The 27,216-nt window shown below is 53.2% G+C and overlaps 1 protein-coding gene across 2 annotated transcripts; it reads left to right on the top strand.

Annotated features, from left to right (window-relative positions):
- On the top strand, positions 1 to 26,969 carry LMCD1 (LIM and cysteine rich domains 1). Of its 2 annotated transcripts, none has more exons than XM_027746439.2 (6): positions 1 to 8; positions 13,448 to 13,536; positions 15,285 to 15,540; positions 20,227 to 20,556; positions 24,884 to 25,099; positions 25,788 to 26,969. In XM_027746439.2, exons 2-6 carry the CDS (start codon positions 13,448 to 13,450, stop codon positions 25,944 to 25,946), a joined length of 1,050 nt encoding a protein of 349 aa, XP_027602240.2. In that variant the 5' UTR covers positions 1 to 8; the 3' UTR covers positions 25,947 to 26,969. The 2 variants fall into 2 exon arrangements, with proteins under 2 accessions (XP_027602240.2, XP_039234414.1); XM_039378480.1 differs by lacking the exon at positions 1 to 8 and adding an exon at positions 54 to 174.
- Positions 26,970 to 27,216: the final 247 nt, after the last annotated feature.

Below are 27,216 nucleotides of genomic sequence, written 5' to 3'. Positions count from 1 at the left end.
GGAAAGAGGTGGGACCGTGCGGGAACGGACCGGGAATACAGCCCGGGAATACAGCCCGGGTCTGTGCGGGAACGGACCGGCAATACAGCCCGGGTCTGTGCGGGAACGGACCGGCAATACGGACCGGCAATACAGCCCGGGTCTGTGCGGGAACGGACCGGCAATACAGCCCGGGTCTGTGCGGGAACGGACCGGGAATGGACCGGGAATACAGCCCGGGTCTGTGCGGGAACGGACCGGGAACTGATCCCGAGTCGGGGCACCGGGCTGTGCCCCCTGCCCCGGGAACCACTCCGGGGAATGGGCACCGGGCTGTGCCCCCCTTCCCCAGCAGAGCCCCGGGTGGGTCCGAAGGGGGGACCGGGCTGTGCCTCCCCTTCCCGGGGGACGCCGGCGAGGCCGCACCGAGCGGGAGCCGCGTCCGGGGGGACGCGGGAGGGGCGAGCGCCCACCGGGCACCGGCATGGCTGAGAAACTCCGGGGTTTTATTTTTTCTCCCTATTCCTCATCTCCCGTGTTCTTCCCAGCGCTGTGCCGGCAGGAGAACAAACCCTCCCAGCTCGGGGCTGAGACAGGACAGAACCCCCCCACTCTGGGCCGGGAGGGAACAGACCCCATCCCTGAAGTCCTTCCCTCCTCCCTGCCCCTCCATAGGCACATCCACCCATGAGTTCCAGCCCTGCTCCGGGACTGCCCACCCGCAGTGCCCAGCACTGCTCCTGGGTTTGGGCTTTTTTCGGTACAAAAAGTTACTCCACCAAAGCTTTTGCTGGAAAAGCGACTGTTTGTTGTCTGAATTAACTGGTGTAAGGCACAGCTGCACTGAGCTGGGGTACTGGGGGACATGCTTGTGCCCTTCCAGACCGTCTGGAAAGTGTTCGTTCCAGGAAATCCCAGCTGTGCCACAGTGTCCTTGGATGGGGACAGAATAGCCGACAGGCCCTCCTGGCGTGGCACTGAGCTGGATGGAAGGGATTCTAGTTGCCAGATAAAAGCGTGTGGAATGGGTTGTCAGGGAGCAGCTGCTTTCACGACCTTCCTCTCTGCACCTTTGTCACCGCGTGGTTCGGGGATGAGTTCAGCGCCCCTTGCCAGCTTGCTGAGATTCCATCTCTTGGTGCCAGATGGCCTCGAGCGGGCAGTGCCGAGTGCTGTGCCCTGGGACCAGCATCCATGGGTCTCCCAGGGCACAGGAGCACCTCCAGAACCTTCACCAGGGGGGATGCTGCCCTTTGCCAGGAAGTTTGTCGCCCCGGTGCTGACCTTGGAGGTCCCTCCCTGCCTGTCAGGATGGGAAGGTCAGCCTCTGTTGTCGAGGTGTAGCTCCTTGTTAGGTTAGGTTTGAACTGAGCCACTGCTGGATCCCAAGGAAAACTGTTTGCCGGGTTTTACTGAGGACTGGCTGCTCCTCGCAGGGTGCCCCGGGCAAAGGTTAGTGTTTGGCAGCAGGAGTTGCTGTCTGTGCCTGGTCTGGGTGACTGGGGCTGTGTCGTGCTCCTGCTCTCCCTGTGTCCTGCCTGACATACATGATGCTTTGAGGTGAGACTGAGGGCTTTGGGGTTCCTCCTTCCCTCCCTCCCTTGCTCCTCTTTCCAGCACTGCCACCTTCGCTGTCCCTGCTGACCCTGTTGGCTGCCTGCCGTGGCACTGTCAGTGCTTGCTGGCACGGGCAGGCACCCCCAGTGTGGCACTGCAGGGTGACCCTGACCCTGCAGGGGGTGGCCAGGGTTTGGTGGGTCCTGCAGGGAAGGGCTCCTGGTGTGTCATGCCCAGAGACTCAGAGCAATGTGTCCCCTGCCAGCAGGTCCCTGCTGCTGATAACCCTTGGGCACATCCACAGGGTCCTGTCTGCCACAGCTCCCGTGGGGGCACCTCTGGGTACCAGCTGGAGCACTCAGGAAGTGTGAGATGGAGTGGATCCCATGGGAGTGAGAACTGACCCTTTTCCATGGGGCTGTGTGCGGGCTGTGGGCAGGCTGGGTCTGCTACAGCAGCTCAATTCCTGCCTTGTCTGGAGCAGGGAAGGCTGAGCAGGGCTGAGCCCCTGCCACAGCTCCAGGCTGGGTGTCCTTGTGGGAGAGAGCCCAGGAACAGGGCTGGAGGTGGGCAGCAAGGAGTGCTGAGCAAATCCATGCTGTGGAGCAGAAACACACCCTGGCAAAGCTATTTCTGCACTGGACCCATCTCCCAGGAGCTTTTGGGGCACTGTCTGCAGGGAGTGGAGCAGTGAAGTCTCACAATGCACCCCAAAAGGCCCGTGGATGCAGAAACCATCAAGCCTTCCCCAAACATGTGGCTGGATCCTCAGCTCCCCTTGGTGGTAGGGCAAAGGACAAGATGCCATCTTTATTCCACTTAAATCCATGAGGGAAAAGCACAAAGTGCCTGCAGTGGAAGGTGTAGTTCTGCTGGGACACCCTCTCGGGGCCCCCTCTGGGCTGTGCCGAGTGTAACCCCCGCGGGGGCGAGGGGGTGGTGCCCTGGTCTGCGGGGCTCTGCTGCCCAGCTGCCTGTCTCCTCTCACCTGAATACAGCACTATAAAAAAAGAAACCCCAGCTAGTTTGCACTTCAAAAGGGATATGAAGTGACATAACGAAAACAAGGGAAAAGAATAATGCAGGCTCTGGATCAGTGTGTGAATAATCCATGTGCAAAGACAAACGGGCGTCTCCGCAGCAGACGGCTGTTTAATTTCCTGAATCCTGAGACGGGCATTTTTTCTGGGCACGGCGTGGAGTACTGTCAGATTTTAATTTGGCTTGGCAGTGTCACACAGCCAGTCTGAGCAAGTCGGGGAAGGCAAGTCTGGAACTCATTAGGGCTTGTTGCGAGGCCCCGAAAATTTGATTTTCAATCACTGTTGGGTTTAATTATTGTTGATGTCTTGCCTAGCGCATTGTGGGATTCTTTCTGAGGAAATTAAAGCAGCATGAGTGGGACAGCGTTCCGTTTGGCACAGGGGTTGTTTGGATGAAGTTGTAAATGGAGAGTTAAAGCTCGGAGCAGAGCTGGTGCGATGGCTGGCACGGCGCGGGCGCTGCAGCGGGGCCAGCTGGCCAGGCGGGCACTGGGCTTGGGTACTGTTCCCACTAAACTCTGTCCCTTCTTGTCAGGAGAACAAAATAACCCACTGAGCTAAAAGCACCCATCAAAGCCAAGGTAAAGTTTGCTCAGTTAATACAAATTTTGATTCTTTAACTTTTTCTTTCTTCAGTTCTTTAGCACAGGACTTGCAAACATCCGAAGCAGCCCGTAGGACAGGAGAGAAGCGTTGTTGCAGGGATAAATGGGCTCCAGGTATGCTCTGGGGGCCTTGGGGAGAGGCAGGAGCTCCCTCTCCATCAGCAGAGCACCTGGATGATTGAAAACCCCTCTGCATGTATCTGCAGACGTGGATGGGAATGCTGGTAGGGACTGGGAGCTTGCCCTTGATAAAATCCAAAATTTTAGAGCTTTTAAAAACTTGAGGAACACATTGGAGGCAGCTTTTTTGTTCATGCTTTCATTAACCAGGTCCCTCCCTCGCTCAGGGTGTGCAGGTGCCTGGCTGAGCCCCGAGCTGTTCTCCAGGGCCTGGCAGGTGCCCAGCTCTGTGGGGAAGGACACTCAGCTCCCAAATAATGGGGTGCTCTGCCCAGAGATTTCCTGTGGGACGCATCTGCGGAGTCTGTTGTGTCCCAAAGCACCGTGAGCAGTTGGGCAGGCAGTGGTGAGGGTGGCAGGAGCTGTGCCTGCCCAGAGGGGCTGCAGAGCCAGCACCGAGTCCTTTGAACGTGCTGCTGCTCAGTTGTGTAAACGCTGTCAGAGCTGTACAAACAGCTTCATCTCGGCTCTGGGGACTTGGACCTCATAACTTTTAACAATTACACCACTGGGAGTTGTTTGTCCCTTGCAGCCCTTTCGTGCTCATCCCTTCTGGCTGTGGTCCCTGCCAGCAGGAGCTCAGTTCCCATGGGGAGTTGGTACCTTCTCTGCAAAGCCCCCTCATGATGGATGAGGGTCCCGGTGTTGGGGACAGGTCACACGTGCATGGCTGGTGGCCCAGGGAGATGGCTGTGCCAGCTTTGAAAGCTGGTTTGACCTCATGGGACTGAAACTCCTGCTCCCAGAACAGCATCCTTGTGTTGGAGCCCAGGGGAGGAAGCAGCTGTCACAGGGAAGCAGATGTTGATCTTAATGCAGAAACCTGCTCTGAGCAAGTATTTATAGACATGAAATCATAAAGCAGCACAGGGGTTAAGGAGCTTATTTTGGGACTTGGACTCAGAGCTAAATCAAGTCCCATAAAATACAATTTACAAGTTACAAAATCCCGCTGGTGCTGCAGGGAGGCAGTGTCTGGAGTATTTGTGTAGGCTGAGGTTTTTCTCTTTTTTTAAAAAGGAAATATTGTATCTCAGCCATTCAGGAAAGGCAGTACTCAGATGTCCCAGCTTGGAGCTACTATTTTATTTAGAGATGGGGCTCAGAGAAAGGGGAAGGTTTCTAGGCAGTTGTTTGCTTTTACCATCTCATCTACTCCCAATGCTTTGACTCCATCACTTGGTTATGTCAGAGGAACACAGGAAAGCAAGTTCACCCAAAAACCTGGTGGCTGGATACCTGTGTCTTGTCAGTATTTGGGGTGGCACAGCCCCTCAGCTTCTGCCTTGGGGTTTAGGGCATCACCAGCCACAAGATTCACTTGGACTTGTTTATTTGCTCTTTCTGAAGACCTGGAAACCTGTTGCTCAAAACCATCTTACTTTATTTCCCTTCTAACAGGGAAACTTGTGTCAAGATTATGAAGCTCCAGGTAAAAAATAATTCTATCCCCTGTTTTCCTATCTCACATGCTGCCCAGTCAGTTTGGACAAGCACAGAGCATCCACAGGTGCCAGCTGCAGCAGGAGGACTGCCTGGGCTCCTGTCAGCCTGTGTCCTAATCCAGAGCACCAGGATGGAGTCAGTGAGCAGCACCTGTCCTGGATCAGGACCAGCCCTGCAGACCCAGGGCTTGGTGGGAAAGCTCTGCAGTAGCTGCCAGGGCTGTTAGCTCACTGTGCCTTTCCTCTGAACTACCTCATGCCCCAGCCAGTTTTTGGCATTTTGCACAGCTGAATGGGCATGTGGGGACTTTGGAGGGGTTTGGGATAGGTGGCCACATTCCATGGTCTCCTTGGAGCTGACATGGTAAGGCTGCAATGCAGGATGGGGTGAAGGAGAGGGATGGGAGGCCCAGGCCCTTGTGCCCACCTTCAGCTTTCTCCTGTTTCCTTGACTGTAAAGATCCTTCTACTGCTGAGAGATATTTAGGACTAAATCAGCTGTTCTATGGAAATCTGATGGAAGCAGCTCCAGCAGTGCATCATGGCAGTGACTGAGCCCCCCATTCCCAGTGACAATCCATCACCTTCTCCTGCTGCAGGAGGTGGGAAGGACACAGCTGGCTCTGGGCAGGTAACTGGAGGTCACACTTTAAGACTTACCTGAGTGCTCTGGAACTCAGCACAGCTGCTGTTTAGTTAAATTTGGGTGGGTTCTTCCTGTTCCAGGTATGTCCTCATGGCTTGGTTTGGGTTTATAATTAAGCCCAAATATCCGAAGCACTGTCTGGCTTGTGGAAAAATCTGTTCATCTGATTTTTCAGCATTTGCCCTTCTCTTATCATTAATTCACACATTGTTAGTGAAGAAAGGAATGTTGCCAGCTATGTGCTCTTGGAAGAGCGAGGTATTTGCAGAGGCCCTGGTTGTTGGAGCTCTGTCATCCCGTAGGCTGGGATTTGGCAGCTCCATTGAAATAGTTTCTTCCAGTATTGGTGCCTTTTCCTGGTCTTTTTGTTGCTAAAATATAAGGCAACAAACTTCTTACTCTGCAAAGTTTAATAAGTGCTTCTGGTATTCCAGATGATACCAGCCCATTCACTGGTGCCTTAAATAAATCCCATGGAGAGAATTTGAGATGAAAGACAGCCTTTTGTAAGGGATTTTTTTTCCCTGTGAGTGTGGTAATTGGAATAACTGCTTGCTCAGAATCTGGCAGGGAAACAAATTGCTTTCAGGTCATGATTACAATAGATGTTTTCTGTCTATAAAAATGAGAATAAAATAGATCAAACCAGCCCTGTGCTGTTCTCAGAAGGGCAGTAGTGAGCGTGTGTATTGGTTAATGCACTTTTAGGGGCAGTTGTTTGCCCTTGCACAGATTTATTCCACTTGCAGATGCACTCATGGAGTCCCTCCTGAAATTCAGCATAGCTTGGCCAGCACAGACCTGCATGTTCCACTGAGCTGAGCTCTCCTGCAGCAGGTCCAGGGGATGTTTTGGACTGTTCTGTACCAGGACTGGATGTTAGTCCTGAGCACACCTGAGGCTGGACCTCACTGGGCATCAGGTGTAGTCAAGGAATGTGTTGATCTTAAAGGTCCCGTTCAGCCCAGATCATTCAGTTCGTTGGTCATCAGCAGGAGGGGAAAAAATGAATCCTCAGTAATAGTCAGTATGTAAGACTGTTGGCCAAGGTCAGGTGTTCCAGGAGTGGCAGTTCTGCTGTGCCACTTCTGCTCTGGTGTGTCGGGGTGAAGTGGAAAGAAAAATCCTCAAGAGCTGATATTTTTATACTTCAGTTGGTCCAAGTGCTGTAGGTTTGCATGCAGAGTCCCAGGCTGGGAATGTCTGGAGGGAGGGATGTCTGCAGGGCTGGCACGTGTCAGCCCCATGCCATCAGACCTCGCCTCTGCCTGATAAGCAGAAGCAGCAACACCATCCCTGAGGAGCAGTGGAACCAGACGGGGCTCTGGCACAGGAGACTCAGGGAGGATCTGTTCCAGAAGAGAGGATGAGCCAAACAAACCCTGAGGGGACTCAGGCTGAGCTCCTTGTTCTCCAGCAGGGACATGGGGATTTCATCCCACCCGGGGCTGGTTTGTTGGATTCCTTCAGTATCTCAGTTTTTGTCCTAATGCTCATTTAGGACAAGTGAAGTGGGTGGCATCACTTGGCATCCCCAGCAGGAGCCTGGGCAGTGTTGCTCCAACACTGGTACCTGCAGTGAGCTCAGCTCAAGTGATCTCTGCCAGCACTCGGAGCTGGAGCAGCACTCACCCCAGGCCATGCTCAGCACTGGATCCTGAGGAACAGGTCTACAGTGGAGCTTGTTGGAACTTTTCAGCTCTCCCGTGGTGTCTTTGAGGGTAATTTCCCCCAACGGTTTGAGAGGCAGGTTCAGTGAGAAGCAGGTGACCCTCCTCCCCAAGGAATTTATTGAGAGGCTTTCCCAGATGGGAAAGCTATCTAGGAGAATGCTGAGTGAGGCAGATTGCCCATCCAAACCAGGAATTAAGGTGCTGGAGGCCAAGCTGGTCCTTTGTGAGGAGAGTTCAGAGGTCCCTGGGTTGGGTGAACAGGCTGCCTGTCTCTGCCCTGTCCGGAGGAGAGGCGGCTCTGTGGGACTGGGAAGGGACACTTGGGTGCCACACGTGGCTGTGTGCAATAAGGCATGACAGCAAATCTGCCTGTCTGGACCCACAATAGGAAGGAAAATGCAACCAACAGGCTTTTTGTATGTGCAGCATCTGGCGTCGTTCCTGGTTTAACTTGGATGCATTAACACTGTGTTGTTGGGTTTGGCTGATTTTCCCTGCAGCCCATGTAAGTCCAGCTTCACTTTATCCGACGGTGCTGTGCTTCCCCAGAGTTTGCAGCACTCCCCTTGTTGGGATAGAAACCTCTTGTGTTGGATGTAAACCCTTACACCCTCCAGTTATTGGAAATCCTCAAGGAAATTTGAGCTGGCTTCCTATTATTATGCAAGCTTAGCTCTATTATAGTCAACTAATGACAACAAATTAAGTGCTATCCATCCATATCCCAAAACTCCTCAGCAATTGTGCTGAGGAGACTGGTCCCACCCATGTGAATATTGTGAGACTTTTCCCTTTTCCATTGTTCAAGGGTCTGTTTCAGAGTTAGTTGTTAATCTCCAAAATTCTTAGCGGCTGGAGGAACCCACCCAAAGGTTCACGTGGTCCCTGAGCTCTCTTCTGCCATGGCTGTTATTTAGGGGCAGGGTATCCAATGCTGAGGCTGCAGGAGGGTCTTCCAGAGGCTGCAGGGAAGGGTTTGGACTGAGCTTGCTGTGGGTACTGGGAAGTGCTCTGACTGCAAGGAGAGGTGAAACGAGGAGCTCGGCTATGAAGGGCTGTTGTGAACTTGGAGTAACTTTTTGGAAACCAGCTTTTCCTCTTCCCTCCCTAAAAAGGAGGAGAAAACATACTTGAGGTAGTTACGTGTCTCCAGCACCGTTTTCAGTCTCCAAATAGGGAGTTGTGCAATAAGTGCTTTTGGGATCCAGAGGCCTCTGGAAGCAGGAGGGCCCCCCTTTGCTCGTCCCTCCCGGAGCTGTGGCCGTGGCAGTGTGTCCCCAAAGCCCTTTTGTGACTGGAGAGCTGTGAGTGACCTCCCCAGCAGGGAGGGATGACACTGCTGTGGGATGGATACCCTTCACCCTGCTCATGGATCTCCCTGACACTCATGCTCTCCCCTGGCACTGAGCACAGGAGTCAGAGCAGCTGAGTCCAGCCTCGTGTCCCATCAGTGTCTGTGGGACCAGCTTGTCCAGGAGAGGGGGTGTAACTGTCTTGGAAGTGTAACGAGCCTTTGATGGTCTTGATTAATGGCTGTGTTGGCCAAACCTGCCAAAACTCTGAACCTTATTTCAGGCCTGAGTTCCTCTGAGAATGAAAGTCCAGATTAACCTGCCAGTTGGGCTGGTGACCCTCTGGGTCCCCTCCACAGTGGCCAGTGCTGCTGCTGACCAGAGAGGTGTCAGGGCTGAACCCTGACCTGCTTATGGCTCCTAGCCAGGGGTCCATCTCACTTGACTTTCCTGGGAAGCTCAGTGTTCCTTTCCAGAGGAGTCCTCAAGCTCTGAACCAAGGTGGAGCCATGTTTGGGTTCTTTCCTTGTCACTTGTCATTATGGGCTCTCTATTTTCCAGCTGTTCAGTGAATGGATGACCCTGCCTTTGGCCAGTGGAACAGCAAACCATGGTATTACCAGCGTGTTCCTGAGCCTGTTCAGAGATGTTTTTGTGGGTAGAATGGCCTCTGTTTCCTATCATTTCACTACCCAAGAATTTCCTCTGCCCTGTCTTGCTTTCCCTCCTCTAACAGCAAGAATGCTCTAAGGCATGGAAAGCCAAAACAGAAATGTTGCAAGGAGTGTATATCTAGTCCTGGTGAGCAGGATTTTCTTTTCTTTAAGCAGTTTGTTGACACGGGCCTGGTTTTATCTTTTTATTTTTTTAAGCATTACAAATGTCTTCAAACTCTTTATCTTAAGGTGATGCCAAAGTTCAGCTGCAGTTCCCAGATGGGCTTGGGCATAGGTGGAGCCTGAGATAGTTGGAGCATTTGTTTCACATTATCTTACTGGGTTTGGGGTTTTTTGCAGTGTATTGCATATTTTTTTAAAAAGAAATCTCCTTTCATGCCTATGTGAGGAGCTGGAGCAGAGCAGTGAGCAGAAGCTCCGTGTCTGGGCAGGACGTGCTGCTGAGCGGGCAGTGGCGCCTGCTCCGTTTGGGCCCTGCACAGGGGTGGGAATGAGAGTGGCTCGAGTCTCCCTCTGCTTCCAAGGGGGTGAGGAATCGCTTTCTCCTTCAGAGACCTGGCTGGGCTTTCAGGACCCTTGAGGAGACACTGCCCAGAGGGATCTGAGCTTGCAGGGCATGGCAGTGCTGCAGCTGGTGGGCAAGTGCACCCAGGCTGCTCCTGGTGCCCTGGCAAGACCTGTCTGTGCCACAGGGATGTCCCTGAAGCTCCATGGGGTCACCTAAGCAGCAGTGGGGATGAGCTGCCATCTCAGCACCTTCCCCTACTGCTGCAGACCTGCCCCTCCAAGGGCAGAGAGACCTGAGCCATCTCAGGAGCCACGTGTTGGCTTGAGGAACCTCCCAGTTTGCAGAGTGTTTCCCCCATGTGTTTTCCTGTAGCTCCAGACTCACATGGTGAGGAGCCTCCTGCTGCTGACACTGCAAGCAGGAGTTCCTGAGGTGGTCACAAAATCATGAAATCCTAGAATGGTTTGGGTTGGAAGGGACCTTAAAGATTATCTAGTCCCCACCCCCTGCCATGGGCAGGGACACCTTCCACTAGCCCAGGTTGCTCCAAGCCCTGTCCAACCTGGCCTTGGACACTTCCAGGGGTGGAGCAGCCACAAGTTCTCTGGTTGTGCACTGGAGCTCCTGGTCTCAAAGGTGTGGTCTCATCCTGGCTAGAGCAGGGCAGAGGTGGGAGGGCTGGGGACCAAGTCTCCTGCACGTGCCTGAAAGTGTATGTGCCCAAAAGTAATGGCTCAGACTTCCTTGGGTTTGTCTTGGAGAAATGGATCCCCAGCTTTTGTTTAGAGCCCAGAGGCCCCCGGGAGCACTGGTCAGACACGTCCATCCACCTGAGCTGGCTGTTCACCCACGGTGCTGTGGGGGAGCACCCGTGGGACTCCAGCTCTGCCCACTGTGGGCTGCAGGACACTCACCCTGCCCTTGGCAAGGGACAGCAGTGCCCAAGCCACTGCTGGCAGCATTTGGAGTGAGGAGCAGTTAACCTTGATTGAACTTGGGCAGGGAACAGGAATCATGTTTGAACAAGTAGAATAAATTACCAAGAAAGGGACTTGTTCTCACTGAAGCAAGGAAGTGGCACACGGGGTTTGTCTCCGTGTGGGGGTCACTGGCTGGTGCCACCCCAAAGGGCTGTGAGTTCTTGCAGTGACACTTCCTTGGACTCCAGTGTCAGGTTGTTTTAGGAGGGCTTACATGCTGCTTCTTGCTACTGACTGTGCTTTTCCCTGGGCTTTTCCCCTTGTGTGTAATGAACCTTTTCCCAGTGAGTTTATTTAATCCAGATGTTTGTATTTTAGATAAACCACCACTCACAGTGCCTTGCTGATACTCAGCTTCTGTCTGAGTCACTAAGATCAGAGTCAGTTAAACCCATCAGTCAGTGGGTACCTGGCACATGGCTCCAGAACTGGCAGGATTGTGAATGTTACATGGAAATCTTAGATGCCTTTATCCCTCCTGGAGAGCTGGCACATTGCTGAAGAACCAAAAATGTCCTCTCTTTCTGGATATTAGAGACAGAGTGGAGTGTTTGGGCATGTTAAGGTCATTTTTAAGATTTATTTTTATTAACTCCTGGGGTGAGAGGTCTTTTCACTGGCTTCAAAATCTTGGGACAAACTGCAGGTGGAAAACTGAGTGAAAATTACAGGTGAAAGATGAGGCAGAAGTGAACTAGCAGTCCTAGGGCAAAGGGAGCTGAAATGGGCCATTTTGTACCTCTTTGTGTTTTTCCAGGATGAGCAGCCTTGTGTAGAGACTTATTAGTTCTGGGCAAAAAAAAAAAGGCATGTAAAGGCCTGTCATCTACCTTAAAACTGGCAAACAAACCTCTGGTCATTTCTAGAACATCTGTTTATAGAACCTTTGTCCTTGTTAGCAAATTTTACTTGTTTCCAAATAAATGAAATGTCTTTCCTGAGTGCCATCAAATAACCTCATCCTCCTGAAGGCTGCAGAATGAGTTTGAATGTCAGAGAAGACCGTGGGGTGCCCCAGATCCACGCAGGAGCTTTGAGGACCCTGGGAGCTGGTGCTGGAAGTGGGGCAGGTGGATGCAGAAGGAAGGAGGGCTGAAAGCATCTTCACTGGCTTCACACCCGAGCAGAGCTGCAGAACCTGGAGCTGGACAGAGCTGGGGCAGCACAAGGGCCCCACAGGACTGGAGAGCAGCATCTGTTCTTTCACCTGTTCTTTTACTGCTGTTGATCCCTCCCTTTGAAAATAGGTTTTGGCAAGAGCAGCCTCTGCCAGCGTAACTGGTAGTGACTGAAATAGTGTATGATCTTGTAATGAAAGACTGTCACAGCTCAGAGACACACATAGAATAGGCTCAGATTCCGTGGGCAGGCACCAGCCTTCCCCAGCACTGGAAACCTGTGCAGCCTTGCCTGTGCTTTGCTGGAGTGTGAGCCCTTGAGCCTGTCCCAGGACCAGGGAGTTGGACATTGATGATCCTCGTGGGTCCCTCCCCAATCAGGATGTTCTGGTATTTAGACAAGCTCTCAGGGTGTGTACAGGTCTTGAATAGTCAGTGCCTAGAACAAGGGAGATTAAAGATCTTCCATAAAAGCTCAATAAATGGGAGCAGGGCCCAAAAAGGGGCTGAGAGGTGCAAGCCCTGTGCGTGTCATGAACCCTCATGGGAAATGCAGACTGTGAGGTCCAGAGTGGTCAGAAACCTGCATGGCAGGTCAGAAACCTCCCCCTGGCAATGCCTGGGGACTGAAGGTGGTGTTTTTTGCAGCGGTGGATGGTGGGTTAAGCCCTGTGGTTTGATCTCTGACTGCACAGACTTGGATCTGCTGAGCTGGGGTGACCGTGGTGCTGCCATTGCTCCTGCTGGGCCTGGGACAGTCCTTGTTTTCCTTCAGCTCATTTTTACAGGGAACAAACGTGTCTTTCAAGCAAGAGCCTGACAGTTCCTGTATAAACATCCAGGCTGAGATAAATCCAGCGTCTCGTGGTGTCACCTCGCCCTGGTGCCTCCTGCAGCACTTTGTTTTTGTCTCCTGCCATTCCCTCCTGCGTTCTTCATGTTCAGAGAGCTGTGTTTGATAAATTCATGGGACAGACACTGAAATAGGTTTATTTGCCAATGGTATTGGCTCCTGGTGTGGATTTTTGCTCTTGTCTCTCCTGTTGGGAGGTTGTTTGGATGTCTCTGCAGCAGTGAGTGCCCATGGATATGAGTGACTTTTTTCTGTGTTCAGTGAGCAGCACAAAGTGCAGCACAACTGCATCCCTGCATCCCTCATGTCCCCCCCTCACCTTCCCAGAGCCTTTCCACTGTTTCCTGTTCACTGTGGAAGTCACCCATAAAGCCCAGTGCCAGAAGCATGGAAATGTGCCACATGCCCAAAATACCCTTGGAGAAAGACCAAGGAGGTCCCAGCTGCAGTAAAACAAGTTTAGCACCAGGTTGTGGTAACACACCTCCATGTCTCCTGTGTGATCTGAATTGCACAGATCCATGAGCAATACATGACCTGTACAAACTGAATCAAAATCGCCTTTAAATGAGACCTGAGGTCTCAGTGGACAAGGTGAAGGTGGCTGCCCAGTGTGGCCATGTTCACTGGCTTTGATGTGCCATCCCCTCCATGCTGTTCCATTTTCCCTCACTTTGAGGTGAACACCCTCATCCCAAGCATCCCCAAATGAACATGTAGTGGGGCTGCATGGACATGGTCAGTTGGCATCTGGGAGGTTTGAGGCTTCCTGGGGCATAAGGAATGGTTGAAGAAGTCAATGTCTGAAGGACAAAGCACACTCTCAGTGCTCTGTCTGGGATAACCCCTGAGGATAAAGCCTCTCCAACAGGGTGTCCTGCTCTTTTGCAGATGTCGGGGAGCCAGCCGCAGATGGGGAGAGCTGTGCCCTGCCTGCGCTGCCGAGGGACCTGCATGGGCTTCGAGCCACACTCCTGGAGGTAATGTCCTGTCCTGGAGGGGCCCTGCCTGGCCACGTCCTTGGGTCCTGTTGGTATTCAGCCTCTGGTGACTCTGAGAGCAAAGTAGAGATGCTGAGCTGAGGGGATGCTCGTGCCCCTGCTCTCCATCCCCCTCCTCACTGCTCCTGCTCTTTTATTCTTTGGGTTCAAATCTCACCTACAAGTGCTTAAAGCGAGCTGAGGCTCCATGCAGTGGGTTTGTCCCACTTTTGCTATCACTCTGCAGCCTGCTGTGCTTGGCCAGCCCCCCAGTGCCCTGCAGTGTGTGTGTGCCAGAGCACAGCCCCCTGCCTGCCACACGCTGCCCTCTCAGCTTGTTTGGGAATACTGAAAACAAACACAGTCCTGCTGGCTGTGGAGGCAGGGAAGTGCAGACCCAAATGACAATCCCACGTGGTCAGGAGGAGCTGTGCTCAGTGCCTGGCTGTCACCCTTGTCCATGGGCTCAGAGCTGGGGTGTGACCAAGAGCCACGGGCTCAGTCTTGGTGCTGTGTCTGGTCCCATCCTGCCTCCTCCCAGCTGAAATGCTGTGCTTAGTGCCAGAACGTCTCATTTGAGATTTCATCTTCAATATTTCCTTTTAAGAGCACTAATTGAAGTGAATAGCCACTGGTGGCAGTAGCTGGTGGGAGCTGCCCAGGCCAGTGTGCCCTGCTCGGGGCAGGGATGGGAGGCTGCTCCCTGCCCTAACGGGACAACAAAGGGGCTTTCAAATGGAAGGCAGCCCTACATATGTCACTAATTAAAAGAGAATTAGTGCCCCCTGAGCTGCCTTGCAACACTGGGCTCCTTTCTGTGTGCCTGCAGAGCTCCAGGGGCTGTGTATGTCTGTAGCAGCAGCACAGGGAGCCTGTGGCCCAGCTGTGCTGGCTGCAGCTGGAATGCCTTGGACACTGTCAGCTCCCTGTTTTGATACCTCAACTGGGTGGAATCCAAACTTTAAAACACTCACTTGGTGGAAGAACTACTTTTTTTTTGTTAGTTGACTCCATTAGAGGCTGGTTTGACTCATTCTTGCTCCAGGATCCTGCTGAAATCCTTGGGATTGTGTCAGAGTTACTTTGTCCCTTTTGTTATTAGTGTTTGATGCCAATGCTGGCCAGCAGACAGACATTTGTCTGTGTGATTTATAGCTATTACAGTTCAAATTATAGTCAATTAAGTATCAGTTCCTTCTAGCAGTCACTTTTTTAATGCCATGTAAAGCTTCATAAGAGGTGAAGCTGGGCGGTTGGAGTCTGAGGAGACTGATCTCCAATTTAGTGATGCTTGAAGGGGTTTTTGAAGTTCAGGGGAAGCAGCAGCTCCCCACAGGTGGGAGTTTTTGTAGTGACAGGACAAGGGGGAATGGTTTCACAATGACAGAGGGCAGAGTTGGATGGGATATGGGAAGGAATTCTTCCCTGTGAGGGTGGTGAGGCCCTGGCACAGGTTGCCCAGAGCAGCTGTGGCTGCTCCATCCCTGCAAGTGTCCAAGGCCAGGTTGGACGGGGCTTGGAGCAACCTGGGCTAGTGGAAGGTGTCCCTGCCCATGGCAGGGGGTGGCACTGGATGAGCTTTCATGTCCTTTCCAACCCAACCCGTTCCATGAATTGTACTGAGCCTTCTGTCCTGCAGTGTGACCCTGGGTTGGGTTTAACCCCTGGAAGAGGCTGACGCTCCGTGACCCCCCCGCCTCCCACAGCCCAGCTCACACCCAGAGGGTGATGTCTCTTGTGGCCCACAGGAAGATCTGCAAGTCGTGCAAGTGCAGCCAGGAGGAGCACGGCCTGAGCTCGGAGCTGGACGATGACCGCAAGGTCGGGCGCCTGCTGGCCGACTCCAGGTACTCCTCGCTGACCGCGCGGCTCAAGGGCGGCGACGGCGTCCGCGTCTACAAGAGGAACCGCATGATCGTCACCAACCCCAACATCTCGGGCAAGGACCCCACCTTCGACACCATCACCTACGAGTGGGCTCCCCCGGGGCTCGCCCAGAAGCTGGTAAGGCTTCGTTTCATCCACGGCCTGTTGGGTGGGTCGCTGAGTCGGGAACAGAACTCAGCTCTGGAATAAAGTTATTGGGGAAAAACAGTAAATCCTGGTTTGCCTCAGAGAGCAGAGGTGAACAGAGCACTCTGTGTTTTGGAAAACCATATGAATAAGCAGAGTAGGTAGGAGAGGGGGATGGAATGCCTTTGGGGTTTATAGGTTGGTTTACATTTCTAGAAGTTTTAATGGAGTTTACAAGTAGAAAGCTCAGTCTGTTGGTAAAGCTCATATCTAATAAAAGCATTGCTGAGGAGAGATCCCCTCCCTGCTGTCCTACAGCCCTGCACAGCCCACGTCAGCATCTGCCAGCTCCAGGCAGGATGTGGGAGCAATTCCTCCGGGCCTTCCTGGGGTGTCTGGGCTGGGCAAGCAGAGGAGCAGGAAGGGGTTTGACTTCTCCTGGTGGTGGGCAGCGTGGAACTGGGTGGGCAGCTGGGTGGTTGTGCCCCCGGGCCCCCCATCTCCTGCTCACAGGGAGCATCCTTTCGCTGCTGGAGGATGTCCTCCCCTGGGACAGTGGGCTCAGAGCCTCCATTCCCAGGGCTCCTCACACTCCCTTTGAAGAGCAGCAGCAGCCCAGCCCTGTTCCAGCAGACTTGTGGAGCTTCCTGCCTCCGGGAACAGGAGCAGGAAGGCTTCTCCTGCCAGGGCATGTGAGCCTGGAGCAGAGCTGAGCTCTGTGCTGAGAGTATCCTGCTTGCATGGGCAGGAGCTCTGCCCACCTCTGCTGCCAGAGGAACCCCTCCCAGATCCAGCTCTGGAGCTAGGATTTTTTTTCCTTACAGTTAAACATAATCTGGCCCAAATAAAAAATATTTTGTAAAGAGAACTCAGGATAAAAAGAGTGTGGTCCTGTGCCAAGGCCTGGATCTGAAACCAAGCCCCCAGCCCTGCTCCACCTCCCTCCCCTGCCCAGTTTCCTTCCGGACAGGCTGTGTGAGAAGGGATGGAAGTGGTTTTCAGCGTGTGGAAGTGTGAGCCAGCAGAGCATTTCTTGAAGGAAAGCATTTAACTGGCTTTTCACTGTGCTGTGGTATAAAACCATTCTGTATTCCACTGTCAGGGGTGGGCAGGGAAGAGCTTCTGCTCCTCGGATGACACAAATAGCTTAAAGCTGCTGAAACTGCAACCAGATTTTTTTGAAGAAGAACTGGGGATACAAATGTGGAAGTGCAGCTGCAATCCCCAGGGACAGACTGGTTAACTCTCCCTAAAACCCAGCAGCCCTCAGCCCGTAGGACAGGCTGACTGGGGGGTGTGAGCTCTGTACTGGGGATGCACAGGGGGCTAATTGAAGCAGCACTGGGCTTAACGAGGGGCCGTGACCCTGGTGCCCCCCTGCTCCATCGTGTGCCCGCAGCCACCTCTGCCCTCCCTGTGCTCTGGGGGGAGCTGGCCCAGCAGGAATGTTTGTGTGACCAGTGTTAGCCTTCCACAGGTCCCAGGGGGAATCAGGGGGCTGGTGAGGGATGGGCAGAACAATGATGGTGCTCTTCCCCCAGCCTGGGATTTCTGGGGAACCTGGGATCCGTGGCGGCTGCAGAGCAGTGCTGCCAGTGCCTCGAGCAGGGCCGGCTCCTTGCCCTGAGGGGTGCCCAAACTCTGTGGCTTCTGGGCTGATTTCATCTTTCATGGCCCTGCACTCTCTCCCTTGGGAGTGTTTGGGATGACCCTGAATGCAGCCCCATGGGAGCCCAGGGGCACTGGGGAGTCTGGGGACACAGGGGGGCCCTGGAGATCCCAGCTCTCCTCTTCCTGCAGCATCCAGCTCCATCCCTGTGGTGCTGGCAAGGGACAGCTCCAAGGGTACAAAATATTTCTGTTTAGGTTTTATAGAAAGAACTCAGGGTAAAAAGGGCAGATGGGGAGCATGGTCCTGTGCCAAGGACTGTGTCCAAAAACAAGCCCCAACCCTGACCCACCTCCCTGAAGGTGGGGGGTCAAAAACTTTATGAAAGCTTTTGATGTCTTTATCGTGCCTGGATGTGCTGGAATATATCTTGGTTCAAATAAACAACGTTCAGGAGCTTGGAGACAACGTTGATAAATTTTGGCTTGAAGATCAACTTGACAAATTTTGAGGAGAAGAGCTGGATGTCAGCCACTCTCGGGATAGTTTAAAGGGGATTTGGGCCAAAAAGCTGTTAGTGCATAACTGCCTCGCTCCAGTGGTTTCCTTCTGAAGGCAGGCTGCAGACTTGGGATGGCTTTTAACCTCGCTGGGCTGAAGTGGTTGGTTGATAATAGGAGGAAGTTCAGAGCATGTTCTCATTAAGCAGTGCCTGGAGAAGTCATGAAGTGGATACTCAGGGTCCCTGGGGAGAGGGAGAAGAACAGGTCATAAAATAGCTCCAAAATCAGTAGTGAACAGTGAAATCCTAAAATGCTCTTCCTTAAAATTACCTGCACTCAGGAACATAGTGAAGCATTGACTGTAACAATATGTGGTAGCAGCAGACATAGCAACTTTTTATTATCCTTCATGTCAATGTTTGGTGTCAGGTTGGATTTTTTTTTTCCCTCATCTTTTCTCTGGACACATTTGATGACATCTGCAATTATATCTTCAAGCATTCCCTTGATCAGGAAGTGACATCCCATCACATGTTGGGGCAGATATTGAAACCTGTCCCTGAGCAGGCTTTAAGGAAGGCTCAAGGTTTTGCTTTTCTTGCTCTCAGCACAGACACTTTGTGTTGGGAATGGAGAGGCTGCACTGGAACAGGAGGCTCCAGGTGCCCACGCTGTTCTCCTCTGTGTGAGTGCTCATTAGTCTTGGCACGTTGGTAGTGGGTTGAGAATCTTTCCCGTTCACATCCCACCACGTCATTGCTCTGCTGGAGCTGGTGCTGTGGTGAGGCAGTGCAGGACAGCACGTGCTGTCCTGGTGTCCCTGGTCACACAGCAGCAGGTTTGGTTTTCCCTTTGCAGTTGTCGGATACCGCCGGCAGTGCCTGTGTGAGCCTGGGAGGAGCTGTCAGGGAGTTCTTGTCCCTTTCTCCTGCCGTTCCTATTAGGATTCCTCACGTCTGTGAAAGCCATTAGTGCACCAGATCACTCCCCCAGCATCCTGCAGTTCTCCAACCTGCTGTACCTGAGCAGCCCCTTCTTCCACAGGGCACCAGCCTTCCCAGGAAACTGGACATCAGCCCTGCCGTTGCACAGGGACACAGTGTACTGAGTCATGATGTCTAATATCCCAGTGTACAGTGATTTTAACTTACAGTGATTTTAACTTACACCCCAAGATGCAGGGAAGAAGCCCTGCTTCCATTAAATCATTATCTGTTGCTAGTTTCCTCTCAGGAATTCTGCCTGGCAGCACTGTTCTCTGGCTCAGAGTAGCCCAGGTGGAAGGGACTTGGAAGTTTTTCCCAAGGTGATGAGTTGTTCGGTGCTGTGCAAGCATTTCTGTATTTAAAAGCCTGGCCCGAACCAGCCCATGTGCCACAAACAGTTAAATCTCTCTGCTAATTCTTTTTAAATTGAGTTCCCAAGTGCTGACCCAGTAAGAAGCAAATCTAATGCAGCTGGATGCTGGTCTGACAGGGAATGGCAGGGAGCCAACTGGCCGCCCTGTCACTCTTCACACTACAATAGGAAAAATGCCGGAGTGGGAAACTCCCTTCCCTTATCCCCAGCCAGAGGAGTTAACTGTGCAGCCCCCACATCCCACAAGCACTAACCCAGCCTGGGACAGAGATGGGCTTACTCTGACTTTAAGGTAATGGCAGTTGAATTGGAGATTTATTTTGGATATTGTCTTGGCATTTCCTTTCCATATCACAGGGCACTGGAGACCAAATACCTTCCCTCTGCTGGGAAATCAGTAGTGGGGTGGAGTTGGTGCCTGTTGATGTTCCAGACCCAACTGCTATTTAACTACTTTTTCCTGTATTAAGATAAAATTTTTAATTGATAAAAGGGGATATTTTACTGTAAACTGTGCTCTGTGCAGCCCTGGGGGCTCTGGGATGGTCCAGGTACAGCCCCTTACCCACTCCCTGCAGCTCTCGCTGTCCTAGCACAAGGCAGAAGGAAACTGGTCTTGGATTTTGATGTTTATGGGCTTTTAGACTTTTCAGCAACCTTGTTGTCAAATTTCACAGAAAAGTATCCTGGTAGTGCCAGCAAGGGAGTGTGTGCTGGGATCTGGGTGTGAGCCAGCAAAGCAGGTCTGTCCGTGCTGCTTTGCTTTCCTGGGCAGGCTGGGTTTTGTTTGAAACAAAACAAAACCTCTCCAAAAACAGGCAACCTGTTTTTGAGGGTGAAGTGATTAAGTACAGCCTGCCTGCCACTGGTATCTGAGCCAGTTCAGCCTTTTATTTCCAAACTGTGGGTTAAAACACCTCAAAGGGAGGAGGGAGGGGAAGGGTCAAGTTTTCTGCCACCGCTCCATAAGATGAGCGGAGCGTCCCACGCCAAGCTCCTGCTTCCCTGCCACAGACAGCTCAGAGTAACTGGGTCTGTCCCCATCCAGGCCATGCAGTAACTGGGTCTGTCCCTGTCCCAGACCATGCAGTAACTGGGTCTGTCCCCATCCAGGCCATGCAGTAACTGGTCTGTCCCCATCCAGGCCATGCAGTAACTGGTCTCTGCCCATCCAGGCCATGCAGTAACTGGTCTCTCCCTGTCCAGGCCATGCAGTACATGGAGCTGATCCCGAGGGAGCTGCAGCCGGTGGCGGGCACGGACGGGGCGCTGCAGCGGCGGCAGCGGCTGGCCAGGCAGCTCCCGCTGTACGACCAGGACCCGGCGCAGTGCCGCGGCCTCGCCGAGGGCGAGCACCGCCTGATGGAGGAGTTTGTGAAGAAGTACAAGGCCGAGGCGCTGGGCGTGGGGGAGGTGGCACTGCCCGGCCAGGGCGGCGGCGGGAAGGACGAAGGGAAGCCCCAGGATAAGAGCATCGACTCCAGCAAACCCCCCGAGTCCACCAACGGGACCCTGGAGAACGTGGCCGGGCACTACGTGAGTGCTGGGATGGGATGGGATGGGATGGGATGGGATGGGATGGGATGGGATGGGATGGGATGGGATGGGGGAATGGTGCTGCTCTGGGCTTGGGGAGCCTTCGGGAATACAGTCAGTCTCAGCTGGATGGGGAAAAGATGGCACCAGCCAGGGTGGTCTGTTCCTTGTCACCATCCTGCTCCCGTAGGCTTCTCCACCCCTGCTGCAGGTGCTCAGCCACGTCGTGCTGTGCCTTGGTACAGCTCTGGGAAGCACCCTGGAGAGACCCTCTGCTCCAGCAAGCCCTGCTGAGCACAAGGGTCTGTCTGACAGTGGTGAAAGGGGGTTTCTCCTCTTCCTCATTTCCCTCCCTCCACAGCAAAGGCCAAGGTGAGGGGATTCTTGCTGTAGGAGCTGGTGATTTCAACTTTGGAATCTTGGCAGCTCTGAAAGGTTGAGCGTCCCTGGATGATACGGTTTAGTGGGTGTGGTGGTATTCAGTTGAGGATTAAACTGATGAGCTTGGAGGTCTTTTCCAATCTTAATGCTTCTATGGTTCTGTGATGTGAGCCAGTAAGGTACTTGCAATCAGAAGCTGTTTCTCTGTGAGTTAGTGTTTCCAGGTGGGCTTCCAGCCCAGAGTGAGTGGAAAGACCAGAGGTGACAGGAGGTGATGGCTCACTGCAGTTACCACAGAGCTGTGAACATGGAGACGGTGCTCCCAGGGCTGTAATTATTGCTCTGGGGAAATTTAAACAGCCACCCTGTGTCCCTGGGAATACAAATACATTTCCACAGGGAAATGATTGAGATTCTCCAACACCCTTTTAGATTTATGTTCCCCCAGCACTGTCTGGAGTGGCCTCTGTGGCTGCTGAACAGATGCTTATCATAAAATATGGTGTGTGGAAATATCTTGTCCTGGCCTTTGTGAGAGTGACTTGCAGCAGAGGATTTAAAGCTGAAAAAACAAATGGTGTCCAAGTGTTTTTAAGAGGAGATTTTTTCCTGCCATTCCTGCACTGAGGTTGACATGTTAAGAGCAGTTTTCATTTTCGGTCCATATTGGGTAATGTCTCCCCTCTGCCATGGCCTGTTAATGTGCATCTGACTGAGTCCAGTGGCTCAGTAAAAGTTTTCACTCTTGCAACAAAACACCGAATTGGACAAAGAATTGTAAGCTAAAAAAATAGCCTAAAAAGGAAGGTTTCCCTTAAGCATTTCAATAAGTCGTCATAGTGATAAAGGTTTACTGAAACTGCGAGTTCGTCCTTTCAAATAAATAAATACATAACTGTGATGTTATTCTCCTTGATTTGAAGCATCATTTTTTTCAAGGCACCGGCTGAAAAATGGAACAGCTTCCAAAACAGTGGCAGATCCAGTGGGATGGCCACAGCGTGCAGCCCAGTGCATGGCAGAGCCATGGCAGGCCCAGTGTCAATCTCTGTGAAGGCAGCTGAGCTCAGGCAGCTCCTGAACGCTTTTGGGCTGCAGGGAGGGGCCATCACTGCTGTAAGTCTGTCCCACAAGCTGAGTGTTCTCTACCAAGCACAAGATTATCCTTAACCCCCTCAGAAGTGGGGACTTCTCTGGTGTTACAGGTCACTGGGCTGGAATCAAATGGAATCCTGAAGCAAGGGGTCCAAATTATCAGCTGTTCCCAAAAGCCTGAGGCCAGCAGTGCAGGGAGTGCTCTGGGGAAGGCTGGTGCTGTCTGGGAGCTCCTTCCCTGGGAGCTGGCACTGCAGGACAGGAGCTGCTGAAGAGAGCAAGCTGAGAAAAGCTTAGAAGAACAGGACACTTTTTTGGCCAACACCTCTGGTAATTCAGCTAATAAAGTCTTCACTCCTCTCCCTGCACAATGGAGATGTAAAATGAGCACCAATCCCATCTCAAATTGGAAGAGCCCCTTTTATGTAGTGTGTAAATGGCAGGGGATGGAGGTTATATGATGCTTGGAAAAAGCCCTGTGAAGAATTTTTCCCTGTGAATAATTTCCATAGAAAGAAACAGCAAAATAAGTTGTTTTTTTGACAGTTCTTGTTGGCAATAAACTTGAGCTCAGGGTTGGAAACTGCTGTGTTTGTTCTCACTTTAGATCCTGCAAGATAAGCAGAGCTGGGATGGTGGGTCTGTGGCTTCTCGGGGCTGACAGAGCAGAGGCAGCTGCAGGGTTGGGTTCTGGGGCCCCAAGTCACCCAAACTTGGTGCCTCGGGGAGGTGTCGGGGGTGTAGGGAAAAGGCCTCAGTCCCGTATGGTGGGTGCAGAATTCCTCAGTGCCCATCCACCCACGCTGCTGGTGTGCCAGGAGTGCTGCTCTCTGCTAGTCACTCAATGCTGTTCCTGTTCCTCCAGAGCAGAAATCCCACAGTTTCTGTGCCGTCTCCCCCTTCATTGATGCTGGGCTTGGAGTGCTTGGAGTCTTGGAGCCCTCCGTGGTGGAAGGAGCATTGTCAGCAGACATATCCCCTTTCAGCAGAACAGCCAAGCCAGGAAACATTCTGTCTGTGCTCTTGTGCTGCCTCTTCTTCTCAGAATGGATTTCCTGGGAAAACAGGAGATGCCCATCAGCGCGGTGGAACCGCTCCAAGGGCAGCGGGTGGTTACTGACAATCCAGCTGGATGAGGGAGGAGGTGATGGCAAAACGTGGGATGCTGGAAGTATCAGTGACCAAACGGAGAAAAGGGGGTGTAGATAATCCTGTGGCCTCCTGCTGTGTATAACAGGAGGGATGAGAGTCAGGAAATGCTGTAGATGCAAAGGTCGGTGTCTCAAGCTCTCACGTGTGAGCAGGTGGAAGGGGGCTGGTGATGGTGGTGGAAATCTGTCCCCTCCCCTGTCTCTGCCCCATCCCTGATGTCCTCCTGCAGCTCAGGGACTGTTCGTTTACCTTCTATTGAAAAATCTTATTTTCGTGTCTCTTCGTCTTCTCTGGAGCAACATGGTCTAGCAGAAGGTGTCCCTGTCCATGGTAGGGGGTCAGAACTAGGTGATCTTTAAGGTCCCTTCCAACCCAAACCATTCTATGGTCCTATGATTTCACCCACCTATTAGAAGCTGTTGACTTAAGTCAGGGAGTTTATAAGTGAAGTTGTCGCCTGAGCACAGGGACATTCCCAGTCCCAGACCCTGTGCCACCTGGAGCAGGGACAGCACTGTGCCAACGCTCTGGTCGGGCACAGCAGAGTAACCACACGTGTGACACACAGGCAGCTCCTGCTGCCTTGGCCAGGCTGCTGCAGGGATTGCTGGTAGAAGTCCAGCCATGGCTCTGCTGAAGAGATTCCAGCTGCTACTGAAGAGCGTTTCTTGTCCGGAGTGACGAAGGCCAGACTCGGAAGCTCTTCCCCTGACCTGGACTATCCAGCTTCAATGGGAACTGGGACAGCATCCTGTCAGCCTCTGAGTGGAGCTTTAGTGCTGGCTCTGCACTAATCACAGGATCACTCTGTGGGCACACATAAACAGCCAGTGGTTGGTCTTGTGTGTAATGTGCACGGATGCTGTTAATCCTGAGATTAGCCATGGCTAATTCTGGCTCTTTGGCCTGTTAGAAATGGAAAACGCTGTTCTGAAACTTGTGGAGTGACATCTGAGTTAGGTACAGATAGAAAACAGTGAGAAAAGACCAAAGTTCCTTATCTCTTTGTAAAATTACATCTTTGATGTGCTGCAGTGCTGCACTGTAGGAATTCTTAACTCTGTCTTGCAGGACCTTGGGATTCCAGTGAAGGTTTTAGCCTGGGGGGGGTCCCAAAGGCCAGTCACTTGGCTGGTGGTGGGTAGTGCTGTTCTTACCTGCCCGAGGATATGGCTGGAAGAAAGTGAGCAGTAGTCTAGACAAATATATTTATAATTACTTTTAACATGTATTACAGCTTGACACTGTCCATAGGTAGCACTGGTCCAGGTGTTTGCCCAGGATGTGGACTGATAGTCCTGGGGATGTTGGCCCTGCTGGCCATGGGTGCCCTATGATGCCCTGTGTTGTCTGCTTTTGATTGGCACTGTCCTGCTCAGTGCTGTGGGATGTGGAGCAGCAGCACAGCAGGTCCTCCAGGCCGTGTAGAAGTGGGAAGCGTTGAGGACACGCTTGGAGATGAGTTTGTTCTGTTTTGCTACCGGGGCTTCTGACCAGCTGTGTGGTTCAGAGCGATGCAGAGAGCACATCTGGGAAGGGAAGATCCCTCCCAAGACCTCCAAAATAAGCTGCTCGGCACCCTGTCTTCCCCCTGTGCCCTGGAGCCAAAGGTGCTTCCTCGTGGCTGCAATCCCGCAGGGCTTTGAGCCCCGGGACGAGGGTCCCGCTGCCCCCGCTCACTGCCGGCCTCTCTCCGCAGCGCTGCGAGACCTGCAAGCAGGCGGTGCCCGGGGACTGCCCCGTGGTCTACGCGGACCGGGCCGGCTACTCCCGCCAGTGGCACCCGGCCTGCTTCGTGTGCTGCCGCTGCTCCGAGCCCCTCGTCGACCTCATCTACTTCTGGAAGGGCGGGGCCGCCTGGTGCGGGCGCCACTACTGCGAGAGCCTGCGGCCCCGCTGCGCCGGCTGCGACGAGGTACCCGAGCCCTGACCCCCTGTGCCACAGCCCTGACCCCCTGTGCCACAACCCTGACCCCCTGTGCCACAGCCCTGACCCCCTGTGCCACAACCCTGACCCCCTGTGCCACAGCCCTGACCCCCTGTGCCACAACCCTGACCCCCATGTGCCACAGCCCTGATCCCCTGTGCCACAGCCCTGATCCCCCTGTGCCAGAGCCCTGATCCCCCTGTGCCACAGCCCTGACCCCCTGTGCCAGAGCCCTGATCCTCCTGTGCCAGAGCCCTGATCCCCCTGTGCCGGAGCCCTGATCCCCCTGTGCCAGAGCCCTGACCCCCCTGTGCCAGAGCAGGGACCACCCAGAGACCCTCTGATCCAACCAGTGCCAGGACAGGGACCAAGCAGTCTCTCTCTACCTCTGCCAGTGCTGGGATCCTGGCACAGGCTCAGCCAGGGCTTCTGAGCAGCCTGGTCTACTGGAAGGTGTCCCATGCCCATGGCAGGGAGTTGGAACGAGGTGACCTTTACAGGTCCCTGCCAACCCAAACCATTCTATGGTTCTTTTATGTACCCATTCCCAAAACCTGGCCCCCGCGTTGACAGGCTTGCCCGGAGGTGTCGGGCTGGCTGTCCCTGCTCCTGGCACACTCCAGCTTGGCGAGAAGGTGGCAATAAGCAGTGGTGTGTCTCTCTGTCTGTGCCATAGATCATCTTCTCGGAGGACTACCAGCAGGCAGAGGGGCTGGCCTGGCACAAGAAGCACTTTGCCTGCCTGGAGTGCGAGACACCGCTGGTGGGCAAACCCTTCACCCTGGCCAACACCAGCCTCCTGTGCACCATCTGCAGCCAGAGCAAGCGCCTCTGAGGGGGGCAGCCGGGGCCCCGCGGGCCCCCCGAGGTCCCACCAGGACTGGGGGCATTGGGCAAGTACAGGAGAAGGAGAAGGTTAAAGAAATTAGAGCCTGAGTATTCACTTGCATCCAGCACAGCCCGGGGCGGGTATTTTCTTGGGGTCCTCTTGGATCTGAAGGGAACCCTTATGCCCATGGGTGGGAGGTGCATGGCATACCTGGCAAGGAGGAACTGGAAAGGAGGGGCTGTGCTGTGCTGGTTTTTATCGTCTGTCCAAGCTTCTTATGACTAAGATCTTGCAATAGTATTTTGGAAATAACACATCTCAACAGTAACTTCTGGCATACTAAACCTACGGTCATGGTCAAAACCAAGGGGTGTTTGTGGTTTTTGAAATCCTTACTGGAATTAGGCTGACAGGCTGCTGTGGCTGTGCTAGGGCAGTGGGTTTGAGGAATTTGATCAACCTTCTAAAAGCAAATGGTGTAAAATTGCAGCCACACGCAGCCGTAGCTTTGTCCTCTGCACGTGCAATGGTGTAAAACCAAGGAGTGGGCACACAGGGGGATGGACTCAGCCCCGTGAGAGGGGCAGGGCACAGCTCTGCCTGGGCAGCAACTGGCTCAGCCCCTGGAGCTGCAACCATGGAACTGGAACACAAAGAATTTTGTGGAAAACCGCTTTCCAGCCTAAGGTGTCTTGGGGGGCAGAGAGGGTGTGTCCCTGAGATGCTACAATGCTACTTTACCCTGCAATACATCAGTGACCCCTCCAAGTACCAGGGAGCTGTACCTTCCCCTCTGAGCCAGCAGCACCTCACCCTGGGCTCTGCCCTGCTTCTTGTCCCACAGCTCTCCCATCCCCTCTTGGATCTGATCGGAGTGACACTATCCCAGGATCCAGCACTGAGTCCCTGAGAATTGTATTTGTTCCCTACATCAAGCAGTGTCACTGAAAACATCGGCTACTCCAGGCTGGCAGGTGTCTGTGTGCTCAGTCTGTTTTCTTACATTAAAAATCTATGTTATTTGCCAGAGAACTGGAGTATTTTCTCACCAGGGTGAGTGTGCAAGGAGCTCACAACCGCAAGGAGGTTCTTTCTGCTCAGAAGACACTGGTTTCTCCTCACAGCCTGCTCCATTCAGAGGGTGTTTGCTTGCCTCTGATCAGATAACCTGGAGATGAGAGCTGGGTGGTGCTGTACCTGCTGCAGGGTTGGAGCAGGGGAGCTGTGGGCCCTCAGCCCCTGCCTCAGGGCTCCCTGCTCTGCTGCTGGGGGGAGC

Source organism: Pipra filicauda, unplaced genomic scaffold (genome assembly GCF_003945595.2).
Source record: "Pipra filicauda isolate LSUMZ 115617 unplaced genomic scaffold, ASM394559v2 scaffold139_size1960392_pilon, whole genome shotgun sequence".
NCBI classification, from domain to species: Eukaryota; Metazoa; Chordata; class Aves; order Passeriformes; family Pipridae; genus Pipra; species Pipra filicauda.
Note: the sequence above shows the minus strand (reverse complement) of the source record. Positions and strands in the feature narration are given on the sequence as shown.

What these genes read in the sequence shown, in the direction of transcription:
- LMCD1 (XM_027746439.2), top strand. Translation starts at nt 13,448, where the DNA reads ATGTCGGGGAGCCAGCCGCAGATGGGGAGAGCTGTGCCCTGCCTGCGC. An exon ending in TTCGAGCCACACTCCTGGAG is followed by an intron (nt 13,537 to 15,284) that starts GTAATGTCCTGT and finishes TGTGGCCCACAG; the next exon opens with GAAGATCTGCAAGTCGTGCA. An exon ending in CGGGGCTCGCCCAGAAGCTG is followed by an intron (nt 15,541 to 20,226) that starts GTAAGGCTTCGT and finishes CTCCCTGTCCAG; the next exon opens with GCCATGCAGTACATGGAGCT.